We start from the raw sequence: 24,161 nt of genomic DNA on the forward strand, positions 1-24,161 counted from the left end.
CGTCCAGTGTTTCCCCGAGCACCCTCAGGGACAGTGACTCCACCACTTCTCCCCTTCCCGGCCCAACTCCTCCGCAGCGCCCGCGCCCGCCCGGACCCTCCGCACGCGCCGCACGCGGAAACGGGCGGGCGGACCCTAAAAACCTGCGCCCCTGCGGGTGACGGGCAGGCCCCGCGCCCAATGACCGCCGAGAGCGCCGTGACGGGGGCCAATGGCGGGGCGGGGGCGGGGCGCGTCGGGCCGCGCGCCGGGGAGCCCCGGTAACGCGCGGGCCGCGTGCGAGGAGCGCGGGGCGGCCGGGCCGGAGTTGCCCCTGCGCTGCCCCTGCGCTGCCCCTGCCCCGCCCCTGCCCCGCCATGAAGATCGAGGAGGTGAAGAGCACGTCGAAGACCCAGCGCATCGCCGCCCACAGCCATGTCAAGGGGCTGGGGCTGGACGAGAGCGGCGCCGCCAAGCCGGCGGGGGCCGGGCTCGTGGGGCAGGAGAATGCGCGGGAGGTGAGCGCGGGGCCGGGCCGGGCCGGGCCGGGCCGGGCCGGGCCGGGCCGGGGCGTCTGACAAGTCCCGACAGCGAGTGAGAGTCGTGCCTGGGCTCCCCCGTGTCGCTGCTGCCGTGTGAGATGCTATGGGGACGATCGGGACTGTACTTGCTCCGTTCCCGCTTGTGCGAGGACGGTGACGGTCTCCCGGGTGTCGGGCGTAGAAATTGGGGTGTTACAGGCAACGGAACCAACCAAAAGTTAACAGATTTGGTGCAAGTAGGGATTCGAGCATCCGTTTCAGTGCGGTGTTCGGATAAAAGCCTCACAGAATCACAGAATGCTTTGGGTTGGAAGGGATCTTAAAGATCATCTCATTCCAAGCCCCCTGCCGTGGGCAGGGACACCTTCCCCTGGACCAGGTTGTTCGGAGCGCCATTCAGCCTGGCCGTGAAAGAGGATCTGTAGAGGACCTGCGGCTCAGGCAGCGAAGATTGGTCTCCTTTACTTTCCAACCTCTCTCTGCGTGTGGGACTGCGGGAGGGAAGAGGAGTCAGAGCTCACAGATTGAGTTATCTTGTCTGTGATTTTTAATGTCTGTGTTAGATAAAATAATTGTAGAAATCACGTTTTTCTGATCTTGTTTTTCTTTTTGTGTGCATGAAATTGAAATCTTTACTTTTTGTAAAAGCTATTTTTTCTAAACTCATTAGGTAGTGTTGGAACAAAAGATGCTATAGCAGTACTTGTGTTAACAGTGTAAATACTTAACTTACAGGCGTGTGGGGTTATAGTGGAGCTAATCAAAAGCAAAAAAATGGCTGGCAGAGCTGTGCTGTTGGCAGGACCTCCTGGAACTGGCAAGGTACTATTTTTCTATTTTGTTATGAAATAAAATATTTCCAAATCTATTCTAATTTGTTGTCAAAACTGTTTTAGGGTAGTGGTTAGAAAATGTTTTCATTTACCAGAATTTTTTTTCAATCGGTGTATTGGTATAGTTTCCTACTTTATACTTTTACTTTTGCCATGTCGTCGACACTTGCAGTATCCAGTGGTGTGTTCAGCATCTTTAGTGTGAACCCACCTCTTGTAGGGTAGTAAACACATAGGTAACACAGGCTCTGAAAAAGTTTTAGAAGTTACTTTTATATTTAAAGCCAGAATAGTTTTTGTTTGGTTTACTTTTTCCCCCATGCTATTTAAGGCTTTTTGCATTCAAATGCCCAGTATTGGCTCTTTAAGGTTTTTTAAAAGTCTTTGGCCAAAGTCACCTGTGTTGAAGGAGGGTTGTTATATGTGAGAAATGTATGTCAGACAGAATAGTCTTACTATTAAATTGATAGTTGATATATAGAAAGTGATATAATGAGGAAAATTAACTTTGTGGAAAAAGAATCCTTAATTCTCTTCAAAATTAATGTCTGGGTTTTGTATTTGGTTTTGTTTTTTTTTTTTCCTTTTAAAGACTGCTTTGGCTTTAGCTATTGCTCAGGAACTGGGAAGCAAAGTTCCCTTTTGTCCTATGGTTGGAAGTGAGGTCTATTCCACTGAGATCAAGAAAACAGAAGTCCTAATGGAAAACTTCCGACGTGCAATTGGTAAGTTTCAGGAAAAGAAGAATTAAGTATTTGCATGATACTTACTTTGCTTTTTTCCAGTCACCTAAAAAATAAGAAGTTTCCAGTGGTCACAATGTTCTCATATTTTTGTATGCTTATTTTCTTCAGTGCTGGTCCTAATTTAGTGAATCTCTTTCACACTTAGTGGAGTCAGGTTTTCTGTTTACAAACTGTAACTTAGTTATTGTATTATGGTTTATACTTCACCAAATTATTCTCTCGTCCTCCATATTCACCTCTCCGTTTTGCCTGTGACTGAATAAAGCTGAAAGAAAAAATAATTTTTAATTTCTTACGTTAGCAGAAATACTTACAGACAGAAAAATTCTCCTCCCATTTTTTTTGTTTTAGTGATTTCACCCTACTAAATAGTCTTAATCAGGAGCTCCCAAACAGCAGCATTAGCCTGACTTACTGTTCCAGCAAGCACACACTTCAACTCAATGTCTTCCTCAAGTCTACGGTGCATTTACAAGTTTGATGTAAATTGGCTTTATTTGCAACACAGCCTCAGTGACTGTCTAAAATCTCTTATATGATTGCTGCTGACAGCTGATAAATGCAGACAGAAGTGGCCCTTATTTGTGTGAGGATTGGCTAAAGAGAGCCCAGTTGATTTTAGTCCTGAACGTATTAACAGTTCATTTTCCTGTTTCAGTACCATGTTTCCTCTTGGACTTCATCTGGCAGCAGCAGGGTGAAGAAGTCTCTCAGTTCTTCAGTGAAACAAAAGTATTCCTTTGACTTATAAGAGAGCAACTTTCAGTAGTCTCTGGTCTTCTGGTTACCATGAAACTGGCAGGGCCTGGGGGAGGGAAGATGGAGACTCAGTAGTCTGCAAAATTTCCTTGATGTGATGAAGTTCCCTGTCAGAGATTTGGAAACCTGAACCAACAGATGAAACTTATGCCATCCATGTTGTCATTTCTAGAGATAGCAGTATTTTAACTCTCTGAGGTTTAACAGCCAGCTACATTGTTAGTTCCCTGCATTCCCTGAATGTCAATAGAAAGACACTTCTAAACAAATATTAGTGTTAATGAAAGATGGAACTTCTTTTATTCCTTCCTGTTGAATTCCATGTCACATTTTCATAACACAGCCTTTATTGAATATTTTTATGAATGTAAGAAAAAATTCTATGAAATATTTTAAAGGACTAGTAATCACCATTTCTTGTAATGAAACACTTTCCAGTTGGGTTTTAATCTCAGGTAGGTTTTAGCTTCCCTACTTGATAAAGAAATACTTTACAAGGGTGCATTTTTAAAAAAATGATTCTGTGCAGTGGCAGCTGGGTCTGGGTGCAAGGGAACCTTCAACTCACCCATCCATCAGTAGTTGAAGTATTCATTTAGGTATTACTGAGTTTTGGCTTTTTGTATGGTTCCTTGGTAGCAGCTTCTGTGTACATCATCATTGCTCATATAATGGATTTTACTTTCAAGGGGTTTAGCCACCTGATTTAATTATCAGAGATGTTAATACCAATTTTTTTACCTAATGGTTGGGGTTTTTTTCTTGGAAATTACAGAGTCTGACTGGTTTGGACCCATCACTTTATAAGAAAGTAGGAGTTACTCTGACTTCACAGAATTGTTATTGTTTAGAGTCTTTTAATAACAGACTTGACATAGTCTCAAGGCCAAGTAGTGTTTGGAATGCAGTAGAGAGCTTATAATATGTAAGAAATATAAAAGGACAGAGTGGGAAATGAGCAGATCGAATTGCTGTATGGGTTAAAAGAAATTTAACCTGGGATAGATTAATCCAGTATAGAGCTTATTAGCAGCTGGTGAAGATGATGATAGCAGCTAATGTTAGAGCTCAGTTGCAATCAAAAATAACTGCTGCAGTAGCCACTTCAATAGTATGACTGTTCCTTGTGTTGCCAGGTTGTACCTGCCAGTGAGTCAAGCAAGCACTGTTTAGCTCCATGGAGTGCTGTTGAACCAAAACATGAAATAGCCCACAATTGCTGCCTTGGATTTGTGTCTGATTTGGAAGTAGATCTCTCTAAGAACTCTTTTGAGAATGAAGTTCATAGTTGAAACATGCAGATTAATTTGAAATCAAAGGATAATCAGCAGCAAGTTCAAAGCATCAATTACCTTTGTTCAGATCATGTTCGTCTGTAAATATTTTCTACAGACACATCTCTTAAAAGCACATTAGTCTGGATTAGAGGCAGGCTTCTGAAGCAAATCCCTGCGTTTACCCTTGCTGACTTGGCTTTGACTTGTGTTGGTGAACAGAATGAGCACGTGAACTGGATTCTTTTCAGATGAAATGGAACCGGAAGATTCATTGCATGCTTCAGCAGCATACAAATTGTACCCTAAACACAAACAGGCTGCCAGGTTTTCAGAGCAGAATAGAACTTGTGCTGCAAGTTTAAAAGCAAAACAAAAAGAACACGCAAACCTGGTCCAGTTTGTGACAACAGCAGTTTCAATGTGCAAATTCCCATATTGCTTCACACTCCTTGAATATGAGCCAGTGTGATGCAGCCTCTAGGTCAGTTTTATAACTCAAAGGTTCATTAATTTCTGTCTGGTGTTTTGACATACCTGAAAAACATTTTTAAAATTACTGAAATTAACTTCATACACAACTTTTTATGTAGTCTTAAGTAAGAGGAAGCAATCATTTCTTACCAAGAATTTGTCATGTTATCCACAGTTACGCTGTTTCTCGCATTTCATATCCTGGTTTGAATTTAGGCCCAGTAGAGGGAGACAGACTCGTATTTGTCAGTTCTTTATAGCCCCTATCAGCAGCTCAAAATTACTGGTGAAGTGTCTGATCTATTTCAAAGCAAAATGAAAAGTTACGGAACAAGGAAAGTTTTATAGAGTCACAATACCCTCAGACTGGGCAGGATGACTTCCTTATATCTTGTTCCAGCCCATTCATTATTTTTCGTATGGCATGTGTGTCTCATAAAATACTTCATAGAGTTCTTCAGATGTGGATTCTTTGAACTTCTATGTAGTTAGAACGTACATAATTGTAGTGGTGGTGGTGATGATAGTGGGTTTGCTTTGAAATGGTCTACCTGTAAATCTCATCAGCTCAATATTATCAATTTAAAATAACCTAGTTATTTAAACAGTAGTTGTGACTAGAGCAGAAAAACACAAACTAGAACCAGATACTCTAATGATTGCTTGTCTGTCTGAAAAGTAACAAAGTGAGGATGTAATTTTCAGCTATTTTGAAATAGTTTTAAATTTGCATTGTAGCAGTTTCTGCTAAATTTTGTCTAGCTCAGCTTTTGCTATTAACTTGAGAAATATTTGAAATTATACAATAACCCCTTAGTAATTTTATGATGTTCTAGCACAATACCTGTTAATCAATTTATGTAATATTTTTACCTCAGTTGCTAAAATGTCAAGTTTTTTATGGAGTTACTTTTTTTTTTTCCTATCTTTTTGTTAACTTTGCAGGGCTTTTGTGATGGTCCAAAAATTGTGTAAAACTCACTGTTAAATTAATGTCACTAGTTTCAGAAGATGATCTGTGTTTCTGGCTTTAGCACAGGGGAAAAAAATCAAGCAAATTCCCTCTTTGTGGGAGGGAAAAGAGACAGAGGATCCTAACATTTGCTTCAAAAACTAGTAATAATGAGTAGGAAAAAAGTAATTTCTAAAAGTTTAATGAACTTCTTAGCAGGTCAGAACTTGGGCTGAGCTTTCATTCTGATGCACAGGATGAGTATTCTCACTTAAAATTGAAGAAGAGAACAATAATTCATCTTTCTGCCTATAAAAGTAAAATTTTACCATGAAATGTAATGCAGCCTAACCATATGTTACATTTTTTTGACAGTAAAGCAGCAGGCTCCTAAGTGTATACTGAAACTATTCTAAACAATTTCTTGCAGGACTGAGGATTAAAGAGACCAAGGAGGTTTATGAAGGAGAAGTCACAGAACTAACTCCCTGTGAGACTGAGAACCCTATGGGGGGATATGGCAAAACCATCAGCCATGTAATTATAGGACTCAAAACTGCAAAGGGAACCAAACAGTTGAAGGTACGTGTGGTAGAGTCTCAGAGATTTCCTTAAGTATTTCGAGTTAGCAGCTTCTATTTTTGGCACTTCTTATTTCCATTTCAAGCTCTTGATCTCCATCTCTGTCAAGTGGGGCTGCCAGGAGGCTGCTTTCTTTGGCTAGACAGCTTTATCCTGACTGTTCATGTTTATCTGCTTTATGTAGAATATTTGGATATTGGTCTTGTCTCCTACTAATTGAAATAGGAGATAAACCCATCATCACTTGGTTAGCAGCTGCTGTTATTTCTCTGGCAGCACATAACTGTATGTCTTCAGTGAGTTAAAGGTGAGTTTTAGTAGGAAGAGATCCTGATACAGTTTTGTTGATCACTAGTACCACAAAAAATGGGCTGAGCTGGCAGTCCGAACTTTGTTCTGTCTCAGTCTGTGATACACTCTGACCCTGGCTATAAATTCATGTTCATGGTAATAAACATACAAGAAAGGCCTTGTTTGGTTTTGTTTTCCTAATTGTCAGGAACCAAATTTTCGAGGATTTGGCCAGGGAAATATTGCCTGTTTAAATATAAATTGTTCTTTCTGTCACATCCTTTCTTTCTGCATGGGGTGTCATGCTCTAGTGAATATTTGATAGAGAACTGGAAATTGAGCTGGTGTGTTGCCAGCTCAGGCCCACTTTCCTTTTGTTTTCTTGTCTCCATTCAATTTCCCAGTCAGACTAGGAGAGAACTAAAAGCTGTCTCTGCTGTTAAGTATCATCTTTCATTTGTTCACTCTGAAGGAAATGAAGAGCAAAAGTGAATAAACATGTACCAAGAGAAACAAAGGCATCTAATGTATTCCACACCCACTCTCCCTCACAGAGCTCCACAGAGGATAAGGACTCAAGAAATCAAGGAACATAATTCAATGCTATAACCAGATTTTTTTTATAAAAGTTTTCCTAGAAATCTAGAGAACTACTGTTTCCTAGGTATAAATACATTGTCACATTACTTAGAGGTATGTTTTGTAGCTGGTACCATTATGTTTCTGGCATTGTCACTTCCTTTTGGATAGCAGATTTTTTTGGTAAGACAGTGAGTTCTGTGCATCTTTCAGATTTATTCTCTATCCCTACTCCAAATGTTACAGCTTTATAAAATCCTAGAGGTGTTGTCGGGGTGAGTTGCAGTTTAATTTTGTCTGGTGGGAGTGAGCTTCAAACTGAATTTCTTTACCTTGACTACCATAACAATATGGAACTGTTTTGACCAACTGTGCTGTTTGCTTGTCTCCAGCTGGACCCGAGCATTTTTGAAAGCTTGCAGAAGGAGCGAGTGGAAACTGGTGACGTTATTTATATTGAGGCAAACAGTGGAGCTGTCAAGGTAAAAGAAAAGTTCTGTACTTTTATGCAGGTGTATGTTTCTTGTAGACCTTTCTCTGGCTTTGTCAGAAGGCTCTCTGATTTATTAACCTTAACTGACACAAAATGGTTACATGGAAATTTTAAAAAGAGCCCAGTGCTGTCCTTATCTGAAGAGAAAAGTATCTTTTGCACCCAAAGAACATGGTGATCCGGTTCACAATTAAGGTCATCTGGCAAGGAAGCTATCACTGATGCTGTCTGGATGAGTTTTCTTTTCTGTAAGATCAAGGCATCTCTTAGGGAAGAGGGGAAAAACCAAGCAACTTTAGTCATTTTCAGGCTGACATGTGCAGCGTATTTAATCTTTCTTTTATCGCTCTGGTATTTTCTCCACAAGATATATACATGTAGAAGGGAATACTGCATTAGTTAGCATTCTTTTCATATCTGATTTAGAAAGTAAGTATATAGTGATACTTGCTGTTTAATGGATGAGCATAATATTTTCTATCATATAATAAATCACCCACCTACAAAGGAGTCTTGAACAGTTCTCCCAATCTCTGGTTAATCTGCTGGATTTGTCCTTTAGCAAGAATTGCATACGGTTAAAAGAAGGGGAGAGAGAAATGGAATATTCTTGCCACTGAAAAATCAGGCGTTTTTCAACAGAGTGTTTGAGCTTTGATCAGTAGATAGGGTATGCCTGTTGCTAAGCAGGGAGTGGGATGTCTGGATTGTCAGCTGAAGCTTGTCAGAACTGGAATTGTGAACTAACCCCATTATCGAGTTCATGTCACTCAAGGTTTTGGAACTGAAATTAATTCTATACCTGGGTTTCTCTTTGCTGTTCCTCAGAGGCAAGGCAGGTGTGATATCTATGCTACAGAATTTGACCTTGAAGCTGAAGAGTATGTTCCCTTGCCAAAAGGTGATGTGCACAAGAAAAAGGAAATTATTCAGGATGTCACCCTGCATGACTTGGATGTGGCCAATGCTCGACCTCAGGTATCTGACTTCACAGATGAAGTCTTTTCAGAAAAATTATTTGACATAGATGTGATGTTACCAGAATAATTGAGATGTAGGAAGTTGAGCTAACTCACTCACCCTCAAAGATTCCACTGTAGGAAAAGCAGTGGGTGTTACACCTTGAAGGCCAGTCTAGCTCTTCTCTCCTCAGGGAGCTCATGCTGCAGCTGCCTGCCTTCAGGGCCCTGCCATGGAGGTTAAAGATGCAGTTGCTTCCTTAAAATTCATGCACCTGATCATGGAATACTGGTCAGAGTAACACTCTAGCACTACAAAGAACAGTCTTGGAGTTGTAGAAGAGCTTCCACGTGGTTGGGATCCACCACCTTCACAGTTAATGCATAATCTAGACCCTGCTCTCTTTCCCTCCACCACTGTGCCCCATCACTTGCAGGAAAAGAGTGATGTGGGCTGTTTCCTCTGACCAGGAAAAGAGATTATTGCTTTCTCTCCAGAAGGAAAGCTGCCTACAGGTGTGAGGTAGCAGCAGCCAGACCTGCATCATTTAATTTCTTGGAAATTCTGAATGCAAATTAATTTATTCTGCTCTGTGTTTGTGGTTTCATGGCTGTGAAATGGCAACTGCAAGGACTGAGGTACTAAGTATTTTTGTCCGCTGTGGATTCCACTGATGTCCTCCCTTTGTTCAGAAATGTTTCATAGCCACTTGTTAAACTTCTTTGTGAGTTTCAGTAGAGCTCTGCATGTATTGCAGAAAAAAAAAATAGGAGAATTACTTCTTGCTGTGTCTTGTTCACTCTTGAGAGAATTTTGTCTGTGTCAAAAACAAAGTCATTAACAAGTTTAAAGGCTGGAATCCCTACAGTATAACAATACAACTCTTTAACTTACTCAATTTCAAAATAAACCTCCTTATTTACAAAAAAAAAATTATTTGATAAAAATAATGGTATTCAAAAGTCATAAAATTTAGAATAATTCTTCCCATGTTGACAGGCTGAACACCTACTGTGCATGCAGGCAATCGAAGTCTCTGTGTTCCCTGACAATTTCATTCCTCAAGATTTTCTCTGTGACAGTTTTTTTAAGAGAGGATGTTTCATTTTGATTTTTTATGCTCTCCAAATGAGCAAGGCTGAACAAAGGATGAGGAGGTAGATAGGTGATTATGTTTAGAATACTGTTGTGGTGAAATGGCCTAAACTTTGACAAAGACTTTTTATCAAAGACTGCTGATATAAAATGTCAAGTTAACTGTAAGAAACAACTTCTTTGACCAATTCCTGATCTATAAAATTCCCCAGGTATGTGCTTTATACATGACGTCATAGCTGATCTGTAACTTTGTTTTTCTAGGGAGGGCAAGACATCCTTTCTATGATGGGACAGTTGATGAAGCCTAAGAAAACTGAAATCACTGGTATGAAACCTGTATGGTATTTTGAGACCAATATAATCTATGTGTTTTCCAGTTAGAAAAGGATTAGAAAATAGAGTAACAATATTGAAATGAATGCCTACATAATACATATTCATAAATACTCCGATTTCACAAAGCAGTGATACAGTTGCTAGAATTGCAGTGGCTGGAGACAGTGCAACAAGTTCATGCATATAGTGGGAAAATGTATACACTGCTCTGCACCCATCTTCCTGGGGAGAGGTCAGAATGGCAGTGCCATCCCCCTTCCCACAACATTCCTGCCACAGTGTGAGATTCAGGCTTTCAACAAAGAGCCAAACTGAACAGCAGTAATACACAACGTCTAAAAAATGTTGTAGCAACCATACTGAATTTTGGTGGAATAGAAAAATGGCACCTCTGGAACAGCTGTCTAAGGACCTGATGCTCCACATGCACTGCTGCTCTTCCTATCTTAACTACAGGTGTTTGGAGGAAACAGTATCTACAGACAGTTGTGTTCTCCTTTTTGCTTTGAAAGAAATGATGCTTCACTAAGTGACTATCTAAATTTAAATCAAAATCTGTTTCAATACCTAACTCAATGGCCATCTTTTGAAGTATTTTGTCTGTCCCAGAGGTTGCTTTGCTTATTCTAATACCAGATTTATTGATGTAATATCTGGCATAGCTTTGAGAGTAGTAGGTTCACAGAAACTTATATAGCCTTTTTTTTTGTTAAACACAACTTCTTTGCTGAAATAGAATAAAAAGATTTCATTCTTTCAGTGATGTTCTTTTCAGCTATGCTTGGAAACTTCAGTAAGTTTCATGTTTTAAACTGATGTTTGACTGACTTCTTCACCCCCCACACCAAACTCCACAAACCTCCAACAATCAATTCTTCATAAGTGTGAGAAATGCAATTTTTAAATAGTTTGTTGCACAGATGGCTCCCCAGTACAGTATGAAATGCCACAAAATTTTAGTGTCGCAGATATTTTCCTTGTGGTAGTAAGATAGCAAACCATGAAAAAGTTTAAGAAGAATTTTCCTTGCTTCAGTCTTTACCTACTGACCTATTGTTCCCTAGCAGAACAACCAACAGTTTCTTTTTGTTCTCAGACAAACTTCGAGGAGAGATAAATAAGGTGGTGAACAAATACATCGATCAAGGCATTGCAGAGCTAGTGCCAGGTGTGCTCTTTGTGGATGAGGTTCACATGCTGGATATTGAGTGTTTCACATACCTGCACCGAGCTCTGGAATCTTCTATTTCCCCCATTGTCATCTTTGCTTCCAACCGAGGAAACTGCATTATCAGGTATGACATCAAAACTTGAATTTTCCAGTTTGCATTGGTCCATAAACCTTGGAATTAGCTGTATCAGTAGAGTTACAATCTTTGAAGGCTTTTGTCTGTGACACTGACACCTGTGATATAATCCTCTGCATGAGTTGCAAGGTGCATCAGTGCTCAAAAGCTGCTCATAAGCTTCATGATGGGACAAGCATTTAATGCCAGGCTGACTGAAATTCGTCCTTTCCCCTAGCACGTCTCTCCTCCTCTAACAGCTTCTGAATTGTTTCACTTCCTGGGTGATCTGTAACAGTTACCATTCTTATTGTATACCTCAGTACATCTGTTGCCTGCACATTAGTGACATCAAAAACACCAGAGCTACAAACCTCTAATAATCATTGTTTCCTGCTTCTGGATTATTTTGCTGTTTACTATCCTAACTCCATCAGACTTCAGCTTCTTGTTCTTACTCTTATATGTGTCACAGTTCAGCCTCTCCCTTTCCCTGCTATGTTGGTCTGGCTTTTTGTGATTCTTCAGTCTTGCCAACCAACTTGTTTTTCATCTTCATTTCACTTTGTGCCTTCACTTTGATATTTTGCACCCACAAAAAGCATTCTTTGCATGTTCAGTAAAAGTGCTCTCCTATTTCAGGCTCTTCTGTAAGTTCTACTACTAGTTTGTGGTCTAGGTCTAATTATGTCTAAACAAGCTGTCATTAACAATGATTGCTACTCTTTGAATTAATTTAATTCAGCTGTGTAACCAGCTTTTCCTTTCCCTCATAGTGGTTCATCTGGTATTAATCTTCCTCTGTTTGCATTGCTTAAAAGTGAAAATCATAAGCCCTTCGAAAATGTTTAAGGTGGACATTACAGCATTCTCTTTGCAAAGATACAGAAAGACTGTAAGAGTAAAGGAAGTAGAGATCTGTCAGCATGGATTCACTGTGGATCTTGTTATGAAAAAGCTGTGATTTAAGAAAGGAAGTTTTCCATATAACAGTGGCATCTAGTATTGGAGGACCATGGCAAGAGTTGCAGTGCCTAAATACTAGCACTGAACTTAGAAATATAGTTCTTTACCAGCACTTCACTGTTTTTACTGCGATCTCTGCAATGGTCATAAATTAAATCTAGGTATCTTTCACTCTCGACTTCACAGCAAATTATGGTGGTCTTGGGAAACCAAGAGTACACGTATCTGCAGGCTTTGCTGTTGGGTGTTGTACATCAAACAAATAAAATGGTTGGGGATCTAGATCCTGCCCTGTCCTTCATACAGAGACCTACACTTCTCAGTTTGCTGGATTGCAAGCATGGAATGTAAACCACTGAACTATTCACTGGAGGGACTGGGGAAAGAATGGCTTGCTCAGCAACAGGGCATGTTCTCCAGATGGATGATAGTATATATAATTTCTGCTGATCCTGCTAAACAACTTAGTAAGAATGATTTTTTCCTTACTGGAAGATACCTTGGAACATTAGATAAGACTGTATTGTGAGATAAAAGGCAGGAAAGCACCTCTCACTATTTTTGAATGGCATGTTTAAGAGCTCCAGCAATAGTATTTGTTTCCTTGGGGCTGTCTGGAATGAACGTTAGACCAGAATGTTTCCTGTCTCTGACCCATGGGTGTGTGTCTCTGTGGACACACAACAATTGTAAACTAGTATAGTCACTTTCTACTGATTTTAACCCAATCAATGTACTGAACTCAGACTAGTGTGTGATGTCTTTCTGTTTGGTTTCTCCTCTAGAGGCACAGAGGATATCGTATCTCCTCATGGAATACCATTGGACCTGCTGGATCGAGTAATGATTATCCGAACCATGCTCTATACACCCCAAGAAATGAAGCAGGTATGCACAGCGTTTTAAAGAACTTGTTACGAGTCCCCAGAGTTGTGCCCAGCTTCTGCCTGTTCTGTTACTGTAGAGCTGTCTGACTCTGTGGTCACCAGGGCTTGTGCCAGAAAGCTTCCTGCTTGTTAAAAGCCTGCTTCTCTAGGAGCCAATACAGTGAGCTGGTTAAAACTGCACCCAACTTCTCTGTCTGACTTCCAGCCACTGAGGAGTTGCTATGCACATCTGGGGCTGAAAGTGGCACCTCACTTGCGGGAAGGCATCAACTGTCAGCTGAAGAAATCTCTTGCACTGGTGTGCTTTCTATAGTTTGCAGATTTTAGCAGGTAGTGCTTTTTCAGGTGGTGTAAGTTGAAGTGTCACATAATGGGATCTTGAGTCCCAGACCTCGGGCTTTTCCCTCACATGAGACACGAAAGGGATTGAGGAATACAACCTCATGCGCTGCATTTTTGCCTTTATGCCCTGTACTGTAGCTTTAACGTACTGGGGCTGTCTCCTAAAACTGGGAGACTTTTCATGCTCCTCAAGTCAAGTTTGGAAATGTAAGCACAGCAAGTGTTGCAGAGATACCCTTCCAAATGCCTGGAAGTTTTCCTGTGGGGCCATCACAATGTATTGTGTATCGATTATAATGCTTGGTGCCATTATGATGCATTGTGTCAAAGATCCCCCCTCATTAGCGTCTCAATGCCGGGAAGTGACACAATGCAGAAGACATTAGGGTTTACCATGTCAATTCTTTGTATTATTTAAGAGATAGTGTCAGTGGAGGAGAGCATTGTCACCAGATAATGGTCTCCTGCTGCTGAATAAGTGCCAAGGTGAAGCCAGGCATTTATCGAACTTAAACGCAGAGGCAAAGCTTCATTTCACTTGGTTTGAGGAGCTTTTCACTGATGCTGTTCTGAGCTGTTCTCAGGATGATTTTTTTGTACCTAAAGGACACTTTGAAGCATTAGGGTGTAGATTGCAGTAGAAGCAGCCCAGTGATTTAACAATACAATTAGGTTTAGTCCCTATACAAAACAAATTTTCATGTGTGACTTTTACTCAGCCTGGCGGTATTAAAGACTGTGTGGACTTCCCTGTAGTGTAAGTGAATTCTGTGTAGTTAGTGCTGTATTACCGTGCAGATAAGATTTTCAGAAGAGCGGGGTAAGTGCTGTTATTTCCACCCTCCCCAGGGCTGAAGGAAAGGAAATGTTCACAGTAGCATTGCCTAAAGCTAAAAATAGAGTCCAGACTCTGGGCCCCATAAATCATTTTCCCATAGTTAGATAATCTCATCTTCCCTTAAATTAAGGCTTTTGAATGGCAGCTTCTCATGGGAGAAGAGGAGGAGCTATTACATTTAACTCTGGCTTCTAACTGACTACAGCTGGGGGGGAAGGGGGGTAAAAACAAGGCACCCATAAGTTTAATTCTCTATTTTTGCTCTCATTTGTCTTTCATGTTAGGAAGAGGTTTCTGCAGATGATGTTTCTGTGTGAGACCCTTGCCTTCACAATTGATTCCTTTATCAGCACAGAATCTGGTCATGTATCTACTGAAAGTGTGTTCATAACCAGTTCAACGTACTTTTTTGTGCATGTTGATAAAGTAGAAATCACATTGTGAAGTGCTGCTCTGAGACAAAACACACAGTAACCTTGGTGAAACCAGAATAGGGAAAAAATTCACTTTTATGCTTATTCTAGTCAGGTGTTGTTATAATCAAACTTTTTTGCATATGTGCCTCCTGTTGGATATTAGAGGTTATAACTGAGATGTTTTGTTCCTAATGTATTTTACCTGATAAACACTTGTTTTCCTATTCCATAGTAAATCCATGTGTAAGCAAGCTGGTGGGTTAATGGCTTGGGCCCCAATCCTTCAGTAGTGTTCTACCAGGTTGCTCCATAAAAAGTTCCTTTAAAAAACATTGTTAAAGATGTGGCATTTGATACCTTGTTGTTTGTAGCAGAGGAAGAACAAAGTAGCAGTGTGTGAGTGAAGGAAAGGGGACATCTGGGTGATCTGCAAGTAAAAATCTTGAACCTGAAATTGGGATTTGCAGCAGCATTGCCAATAGTCAATGTACATATCTCAGCACCAACTTTCTGCCATTTCAAGCCCCTCTCTTACTCTGCTCCCTACCCTGGCTCCCTGAGCGCATTTTTATGGCTTTAATTTAAACGAGCGCTTCTTGATATCTTGTTTACAAAGCTGCCAAAGTGAAAAATACCTGTATTATATGAGGCTTGCAGTTCCAGAGTTATCTCAGCACTACAACACAACATCATTATCCAGTCTGCCCCTTATCACTCAGCTGGTAATACAGACTACCAAGAGACTTGTGCCACTTTTGTTACAGCTTTATATGCTCAGGCTTATTGGTGATATCTTCCTCCCCAACTTTGTAAAGATCTTCAAACTGGTACAAGCCTGAGACTGTTCTTGAAAGATTAGATTCTTCTTAGTGATTTTTTTTTTCTTGAAGGAATAGGTGAATCATAGAAAGTAACTTTTTGATTTATTTTACTGTCTTCTTGTCAATTGAATAAAAAGTGTGTTGTGAGCTGCTATGGGAAGGGTGTAGCTTTCTGTAGGGCTTTTTGGAGGGCTCTGCTGTATAGCATCAGTGATACATTGCAGAATCCAGTAACTGGTGTGTCCACAAGACTCCAGCTGCCACTGATTTCTCACATGTATTTTCCATTTTCTTGTTTAAGTTCTCGTATTCTGCTCCTTATTAGTAGGTAGGCCTTGCTAACCATGCAGAGTTACTATGAAGGGTTAGCACTCCGGATGTGTTACTTCACCTTCCTTTTGTGATAATAATTTTTTTAACATTATATTTGCCTGGTCAAAGACTTAAAATTCTACAAATTCTTGTTTAGTGGTGAGTTATACCAGGGTAACTCTCCACACCATCTTGTTTTGTAGCATGTCATCTCAAAGCTGACAGTTTATAGATGCTAATTAAAGTAATTTAGCATGTTAATTGTTTGGACTCCTACCTCACTTATTCTTCCCAACAGATCACAAAGCTCCGTGCTCAGACAGAAGGGATTAATATCAGTGAAGAAGCTCTAAACCACTTAGGGGAAATTGGTACCAAGACAACCCTAAGGTAAGTTGGGCACACTTTTCTGTTAAGCATGACTGAGTCTAAATCCACTCATGGTAAGATAACTCACTGTTGGAAGCAAGACAAACCTCTCCTTTACAATGACATGGTGTGTTAACAATCATTAAAAAAAGAGTGGTAATGCTCCTCTTTTCTCCTTTAAAGAATGCATGTGCTGGAGTGCTTGCTGACTTTTTCTTACTGGTGGCAGAGCTGTGTTTCCCAGCAAATGTCCCACCCCTCCATATCTTCAGTTCCCTGGCATGTGCTGAGTTGTAATTGCTCATCTGCCTCTGTTTGATCACAGGTATGCTGTGCAGTTGCTGACCCCAGCTAACCTGCTTGCCAAGATTAATGGGAAAGACAGCATTGAGAAAGAGCATATTGAAGAAATAAATGAACTTTTCTATGATGCTAAATCCTCAGCAAAAATCTTGGCTGATCAACAGGAGAAGTACATGAAATGAAAAGCTTATCATGTTAGATGCTTTAAAGTAGCTTTAACCCTTAGCCAGGGCTGGCTTAGTTATTGAATGAGAAATGTTAATGGTTTGTCTCTTTTGGGACTGAAGAATATTTAAATGTTGGACTGCTTTGTCAGGCCAGAATTAACTATCGAGTGTTCCTACTTCATTATCAACAATAAGATGCTCCATGGTGTGTGTGTAACATCTTAGTCTCCCTTTTATCAGTATATATGAAATGAATAGCTCTTGACCCATCAGCTTTGTCTTTAGATTTCGTTACAGAAGAGCTCTAACTGAAGTTGATGCTTAAGAACAGTCTATTTTCGTTATGAATCCTGTTTTAAAATAGTTTCCTTTTACAGATGAGAACTGTTTGGTTTTGAATCAAAGTTTGTCTGAAGTGCTTTATAATAAAAAAAGGTCAAGAATATTGGAAGTGTGTGTTCACTCTGGGTGTTGGCCTGTCAAAGGAACAGTCAAAATAAATTGGAATTAACAAAGCCAAGTATGAGTAAAATGGATCTGCAACACAAAAATAGATTGCAGCAAAGGGAAAAATAGATTAGGACTTTTAAAAAGTGTTTACTTCTTTGTAGGGTTTGGGTTTTATTTTCAGAAGACTTCCTTGAAGAATGCAGAAATACATAATAGTTATCTTGGCCCTATTGAAAGCCTTTCCCCCAGAGTAACTTAAACTTTTCTTGGGTTTTCCTAAAGCAGATTAAATAAAAATTGCTTTCCATCATGATTAGCTTTTTTTTTCCACTATCCCCACTTTCTTGATCACTCAGGATCAGGAAAAAATTTCAAACTAAAACCAAAATCCCACTCTGCACAGACTTTGGATGAACTTCAGTTTAGTCTCATGTTCAAAGTGTGCTTCCTTGTTTTGTAAAGCATGGATACCTGATTGCTTCACAGCACTCTGAATAAAGATTTAGATCCTTGTAACACTGAAATACAAATCTCTGTAACCACATAAATGGATGTATTGGGGAAAAAATGAAGCCTTATTAAGTGAATAACCTCACTAGGTTCCTTAGAATCTTTAGGGTTTAAAACTCTATGTACACTACTTAAATAAGCATTTCTTGGGGTAGGGTGGGAAGGGGAAAAATAGTAACTTATCACAGGAGCCCAGTTTTAAATGCCCTTTTTAGCATCTGCAGAGTGAAGAGGGTAAGTTTTCAATTAATACATTTAGCTCATCAGAAATTTAAATCTGTGTTCCTGAGTGAGACACTGTCTCACAAATACCAAACAGATACTCAGCCTTCCATGAATCCTTCACAAGATGTCAGTGTCTCAGTAATACTACATGAGGCAATCACAGGCCTTTTAGGGTTTAGGGGGTTTTCTGTTATGTTTTAAAGGTAAAATCCACCTCTGTTATTCATTTTGCTTTCCTGAGAGAAAGACTTTGTGGTAATTAAAGAAGCTAAAATTATCACAAAACCATAGCATGCACGTTTGTATAAAATATATTTACATGGCTTAATTGCTACAGAGCAAATGTAACAAAGCTCCCTTGTTAAATCAGAGAGTTCTGCCTTCTAAAACATGCAGGAGCTCGGTCATCATCTCTTTGGGGAAGGAGTCCAGCTGCTAAAAATCTCTGTCCTCACCCCTTTATGCTCTAGAGGCTTGTCTTCCTTGTGCTGAAGTGCCGTTAGTGGAAATTGCTAATGATTTTTCAGCTCCAGAAACTGGACTGGACAGCAGAGACTGCTGGGGAGAAAAAAGAGCTGGAAGCAAGCTGGGTAGTTTGGCTTTAATAATGTTTTGATCACATTCTACCATCTTAGTCATGTAAAAACCTGTCCCATTCTTCAAAGTAAAATTCAGTAGCCTTGTCAGCCAGCCCTAATTAGCTTTTGTACTTTAAATAATCTATCTACTCCTTTCTCTACATCTGCAACTAAACAATAGTGACAGATACATTTAATGAATGATTTTTGGTTTATCTGTGAATATTTTTGGCCAAGGAGCATTCCTGCTTTCAAACCTAAAAATCCACTCTCTTACTGACTCCAAATGAACAAAGATTGCAATTACACCATCAGACTAATTTTCACAATGCTTCTAAAATCTCTTTTTACTGTGGCTGGATGGCACATCCTGTTTTAGTGCTATGGCAGCATAGAAAGAGACAGTGAATTAAGCTGCTGCATGATCAAAATTGAACTTTTTTTTTCGTGTTGCAGTTTGAAAGTCCTTGGCAATGATGAATGTAGTTATTCAAGAATATAAGTACCATTTTTCTTGGAGTTTTTTGAAATATCTAACTGATCAATTTAGAAAGAAGTTTGAATAAGCCCTAAATAATTCTGAATGCCAGAGCAGTTCAAAGGCCCAATCAGCGTTTGATGGCATTGGCTTTTTAGTGATAAATTTGTCTCTGTTCACTCAGCAGCAACAGACCTACTGGGGCAGTGAAGGGTGGTTACCTCCTGGAATACTGAAATCTTAAGACCACTGTTCCCACTTACCATCAGCAGGAAGGGGCAGAAACTCTTGGTTCTCCTTTAGCAAGCCAATTGTTTCTTTGCTTACAAAATGTTCTTTATAAAAATTCAAGCTCTGTAAAACTGGGGGGGAAATATCTGTGCTCACAACTAGTAAAACAAGTGATTCTCTGTAAAACTCAAGCTGGGTAGCCTGCCAGACCTCAGATACAAGCAAAGACCTGGGGAGAAGTGAACTGTGTGCCGCACACTGCAAATAAGCAGCTCCATCCGACCCCGGTTTCACAGCAGACTTCATGACTGATGGTACCTGTCACTTGAGACTGACTGCAGGTACACAAGTGTACTTTGAGAAGAAAACAAGATCTCAAAATACACATGGGGGGAAAGCAGCAGCAATCAATCTAAATCAGTTTTCCCAAACCTTGAGCAATTAAAAAAAAAAACAACATTACATCATCATCAAGATGATGATTACAAAACCATCCTTCCATCTGCCAAATCTGTGGCAGAGCAGGGGCTGCTCCCAAAGAATCCCCAGAAAGGAGCAAGGACCCTTCTAATGGGCAGCAGCAGAACTCAGTGCAGGGTGTGCTCAGGAGGGGATGCAGTTTCCTACAGGGTTTGCTCCTAGAAGGGCCCCACTTTTCCCTTCTGCACTTTCATGTCTGTACAGCAAATAAGCCCCTGCCCCAGTTCCGTAGGGCCCTGTCCCCAGGGTGCCACCTCTCTGGCCATTAAGTGCCTAAGGAAGACGTAGAGCTGTGGTACAAAGGGAAAATCCTTCCACGCTAAATGGTGAGCCAGTGTTTATCTAGCCTATTAAGTGACGTCCAGCAGACTTACTGGTGTCAAAGCTTTGCCCATGAAAAAAAGTCTTTCATATTACTGATAAAAATAGTTCTGTTGAAAGAATCACTGCACCATATACAATAGGTGCTGCTGAAAGATCTTCAGAAAAAGTAGAAATGCTTGTGACACGAAGCTGCCCCTTGAAGGAGGAAGGCACAGGCAGCAAGGAACATGCCCACCAAATAAGTTTGGTTATTCATATTAAACGTGAAAGAACAAATTATTATTTTAATTCTTTTCTTCCTATTTTCCACAAAGGTTGCACTTAATGCATTAATCTTCTCAGCGAAGTTTTTACGACCGATTGCCTACACACTATGAGAAGTTTCTCCATCCATTACTCGCAGGGAAACGGGCCCTGCTGTATAGGAAAATATTTGTTACATCTTATCAGGGTGACACATAATCTAACAACAATTACAGCAAGCCCATATTTTGTACTATTTTGGTTTCAACGTGAAAAATAGTTCTAATATTAAACCTGGGGTGGGTGGGGGTTATAGTAACCAGTTGAATATTATAAGCTGTGATTTCCTTTCGATGTGGAGCGGTGCCACACTTGGATCCTGCTCTGAGACAGGGGATACACATAAATCCAGTGTACGTGCCTCCTATGCAGATGCTATGGTCTGCTACTACCTGAAAGTTGATTCCCCCTCTTTGTACACACCAAGGGCAGAAATCGCTGTCTCTTTAGTTTTCATGTGGCCAAAAGCATTTAAAACACAATTAACCTTTGTGAGAAAAACAGGAAAGCTGACCCAGCCAGGAGACCATCACTGTCAAGAAAACTCAAGACTATACACATCCTGAAATCTTCCCAATCTCAAAAATTGGTCCAGATGCCCTCAATGGAAAAAACTTTGATTCCCTTCTTGCATTGGCTTTTACCATTTGAAAGTGGGGTACCCACAAACAGCACCAGGGCAAGCACAGCAGCTCAAAGCATGGTAAGAGTTTTGCTGTGGCTCAGCAGGCACAAGACACAGGTACAGCCTTGCCTCAGGCTGCAGGATGGCCAGATGATGTGCTGGAGTTACCCCAGTGACCTGATTTACACCCTCCAGGGCCAGAAAAACACTTGTTTGGGAAACCCTTCCTCTGTACTGATGCCTGTGCACACAGGTGGGGTGTGAGATACATCAGTGTTCCTCAGGGTGGGAAACACTTCAGAGAGGTGAAGATGATGATGCTTTTTATTTCTTTTGACAGAAGATACCCTGGTAATCAAGAGTCATTACCAGCAGGAGTTTATTTAAAACTCCACTGTTCTCATCCAGCCTCAAAATGCCCTGAAGCAAACAGGAGCTTTTCCTGCCTCACATTTTGATATCTTTAAAAGGAACAAACAAGTGCTACGCTCTGCACCAGCTCTGGGAGCTGGGCATAAACACACTTTGGGCTCTCAGTTCACAGTTTGTCTCTCTTCTGCCCATTAATAGCTTTGGAGCCTGTGCATCCATGTACATATTTAATTGTGCATGTCCAAGTGAGTCATTGGCACCAGCAAAGCAATAGCACTGATATCCTGGGAGTTACAGCCACAAAATCTATTTAACAGCAACATTTTGATGAAGTGAGCTGGCCAGGGAAAGAGCAGAATTTTTTCCCCTTTAAACAATAAAAATTAACAACTACTTTATTTTTATTACAAAACATTGTAAACAACCTTCACTTGGGGTTTTATTTTGGGTGCCAGCTCAGGATTTCCAAACAGGAGAGGACATAACACTTACCTGACCTTGTACTGTGCAGCCTGCACAGCACTGCTGGGCTCCCAGCCCCGACCTCCAAACCTGGCACCAGCTCTGCCACTGCCCATCTCCGCTGGCTGACGGCCCCACGCCTCTGCCAGCAGTCAGGGGAGCTTGCGATGGTTTTCTGATGCAAAACCAGGCAAACAAGGGGAAAGAGGAGAGATTTGAGCACGTTTCAGGTCGGAAACCAGGCATAGGAAGGGGTGCAGGGACGGTGAGGAAGCAAAGAGCACGCTCACATCTGCGGCTGATGCGTTCTTTCTCCCCCAAAGAAAGCTCACATTCCTGAGTCTGCAATGAAAAGTGGGAAAACAGCACAACCTGAGGTTTTACAGCCTGCTCAGCATGGCCTCTGATCCCACAGCCCCGTGCAGATGCTGTCTCCCGTGGGAGGGTGCAATCCACAGGGGTTGTTGAAGGCAGCTGTGATAAAAACAACTTCCAGACCGAGCTCAAGCAGCACAGGAGACAGTCTGAGAGGCCAGCTATGGGCTCCTGGGCTTTGGGAACACAGGGGTGCCAAGACCATCAGGTCTGCCCTCGCCCAGCCTTTGGCAGAGGCTGCTGCTGTGTGAGCAGGGAGAGGGGATGGCACTGGATGACAGTAAAAGTCATTTGCCTGTTCAGGACCTTTGTCAAGCAAGTGCCAGCAAGGACAAAAGCAGCATTCCCAGCACATGCCTGATCCCCTAGACCTGGGGCACTGTCCCTGCAATTGTCACCCCCCAGTGCACTGAACTCCCCTGGCCACAAGCAGCTCTGCCTTACAGGGTGCTCAGCACACTTGTGACTGCAATGGTTGTGTTCTGGGTCAATGATTCATCCCCTTGATGCCTGGCTTGCTGTTTTCTGCCCTGGATATTATTCCCCCTCAAAAGCAATGGTGGTAACCTGCAGGGATCAAGCACTGGTGCAAGGGGCGAAACAGATTTTGCTTTCAGACAAGTCTGTGACTTCCAGGGAGCCCATCTGAAGCTACTGCTGCAGTACAGAGCTGCAGTACAGAGACCAGCACTGCCAGATCCCACAGACCACAAAACACTCTGGATTCGCTTGTGGAAGTGGAGATACTGCCCAAGGACAGCAGCAACTGCCACAAAACCCCAACATTCAATCACAGGACCCCCACGTAAACCCACTGTGCCCCTGCAGAGGCTGCTCCACCTGTCAGAGCTGCCAACCCCCACAGCTGCTGTGGGGTCCCAAGACACACACCTCATACCCAGGTGTGTTCAGGTAACTGAACTGAGCCCCAGAGCATTGCAACGAACATGAAGTAAAGGAGAAAAGTTTTTTTAAATTGTCTATTAACCTTGTATCTGTCCTGAATGGGACATCCATTGTTCAGTTTTCAAAATCATCTTGGGCTCTTGAGTTAGAGGTCCCTGCTCTTACAGCTCCAGGCTATGGACTGCAGAAAATGTTACCAGGAAAAAGCATTATTTACTCATTTTAGTGCCAGCAAAGCATATCTGAATCATCTTTGCAGAGGATACATAAAGGGTTTGTCCTTTTAAGCATCCTCTGAAGCTCCTGCATGGACAGACCGAACCAACTGTGCGGGACCCATTTCCCCTCCTGTGTGTCCTTGGTAAGATCTGCATGGAGACCAGAGCTCTGCTTCCCTGCATGAGCTGTGCTTGTCCATTCTGGGTTCAACTCTTCCATCTGGATGAGGGAAACATTCCTCAAAGACAGTTTTTGCCACCCATTATCACCAACATTTATCCCAGCCATATGGTTCACACACCCACCAACCACTGCGTGCAGAAGTTATCTGCTTCCACGGAGAAGGCAGGAAGTAATCACCGCTGAATTTTTGGAAACCAGATAGAACAAACTACTTCTTTCGGAGATGCTGCCTAACCCTCCCTGCTTTCCTTCTGATCCTGTGGGATTTGAGACTGTGGACCACAGATACCAGCACCCCCATTTTACAGACAACCTGTTTGATCCAGATCTTCATATAATCCCCACTTTTATTAGGATAAAAACAAAAACAGATGCAGATTAGCAAATCATTTGTAGGGACAAGAGAGCACAGAATGAGAGAACTGACTGCCAAATGCTAATGCTAAAGAATTCAAGCCCAGGGGCTTCATCCCAGGGAGGGACTGACAACCGCAGAGCAGAGCAGGGCAGCCTGGAAAGCTGCTAAAAACCACAGGAGATAACTGTGTTTGAGGATGTTGCTGCTTATCCCTTAAATTAAAATAGGCATGTTCCCTAAATACAGCAAAATGAGCCCCCTCAGTGCTTCTTGCAGATGTGGGCACCTTCTGCTCTTCCCAGCCCCCCAGTGCAGGGCTGCCGGCATCTTTTTTACATCTGGGGTGGAACACACTCCCCCAAACTGCCCCAGCTGCCTCCCCCCACACATGATTGCTTGGAGGGGCTGACGGGTGTGCAGTGCTGGGCACCTGCAATGGGATCCCTGGGCACCTCCTGTGATGGCCCTGGGCACAGA

At 41.6% G+C, this 24,161-nt stretch overlaps 1 protein-coding gene across 1 annotated transcript; it reads left to right on the forward strand.

Moving 5' to 3' along the window:
* Nucleotides 1–227: 227 nt before the first annotated feature.
* RUVBL1 (RuvB like AAA ATPase 1) lies at nt 228–17,050 on the forward strand. Its single transcript, XM_039559206.1, has 11 exons — nt 228–497; nt 1,257–1,343; nt 1,947–2,079; nt 5,990–6,141; nt 7,404–7,493; nt 8,333–8,482; nt 9,824–9,887; nt 10,995–11,193; nt 12,936–13,038; nt 16,065–16,156; nt 16,461–17,050. Exons 1-11 carry the CDS (start codon nt 357–359, stop codon nt 16,618–16,620), a joined length of 1,371 nt encoding a protein of 456 aa, XP_039415140.1. The 5' UTR covers nt 228–356; the 3' UTR covers nt 16,621–17,050.
* The last annotated feature ends 7,111 nt before the right edge of the window (nt 17,051–24,161 follow it).

This window comes from Corvus cornix, chromosome 12 (assembly GCF_000738735.6).
Source record: "Corvus cornix cornix isolate S_Up_H32 chromosome 12, ASM73873v5, whole genome shotgun sequence".
In the NCBI taxonomy this organism is placed as follows: Eukaryota; Metazoa; Chordata; class Aves; order Passeriformes; family Corvidae; genus Corvus; species Corvus cornix.

Bases quoted from the DNA above. Each gene is read 5' to 3' on its own strand.
- RUVBL1 (XM_039559206.1), top strand. From the start codon at position 357: ATGAAGATCGAGGAGGTGAAGAGCACGTCGAAGACCCAGCGCATCGCC. The intron at 2,080-5,989 runs GTAAGTTTCAGG...AATTTCTTGCAG, and splicing joins AAACTTCCGACGTGCAATTG to GACTGAGGATTAAAGAGACC. The intron at 16,157-16,460 runs GTAAGTTGGGCA...GTTTGATCACAG, and splicing joins GGTACCAAGACAACCCTAAG to GTATGCTGTGCAGTTGCTGA.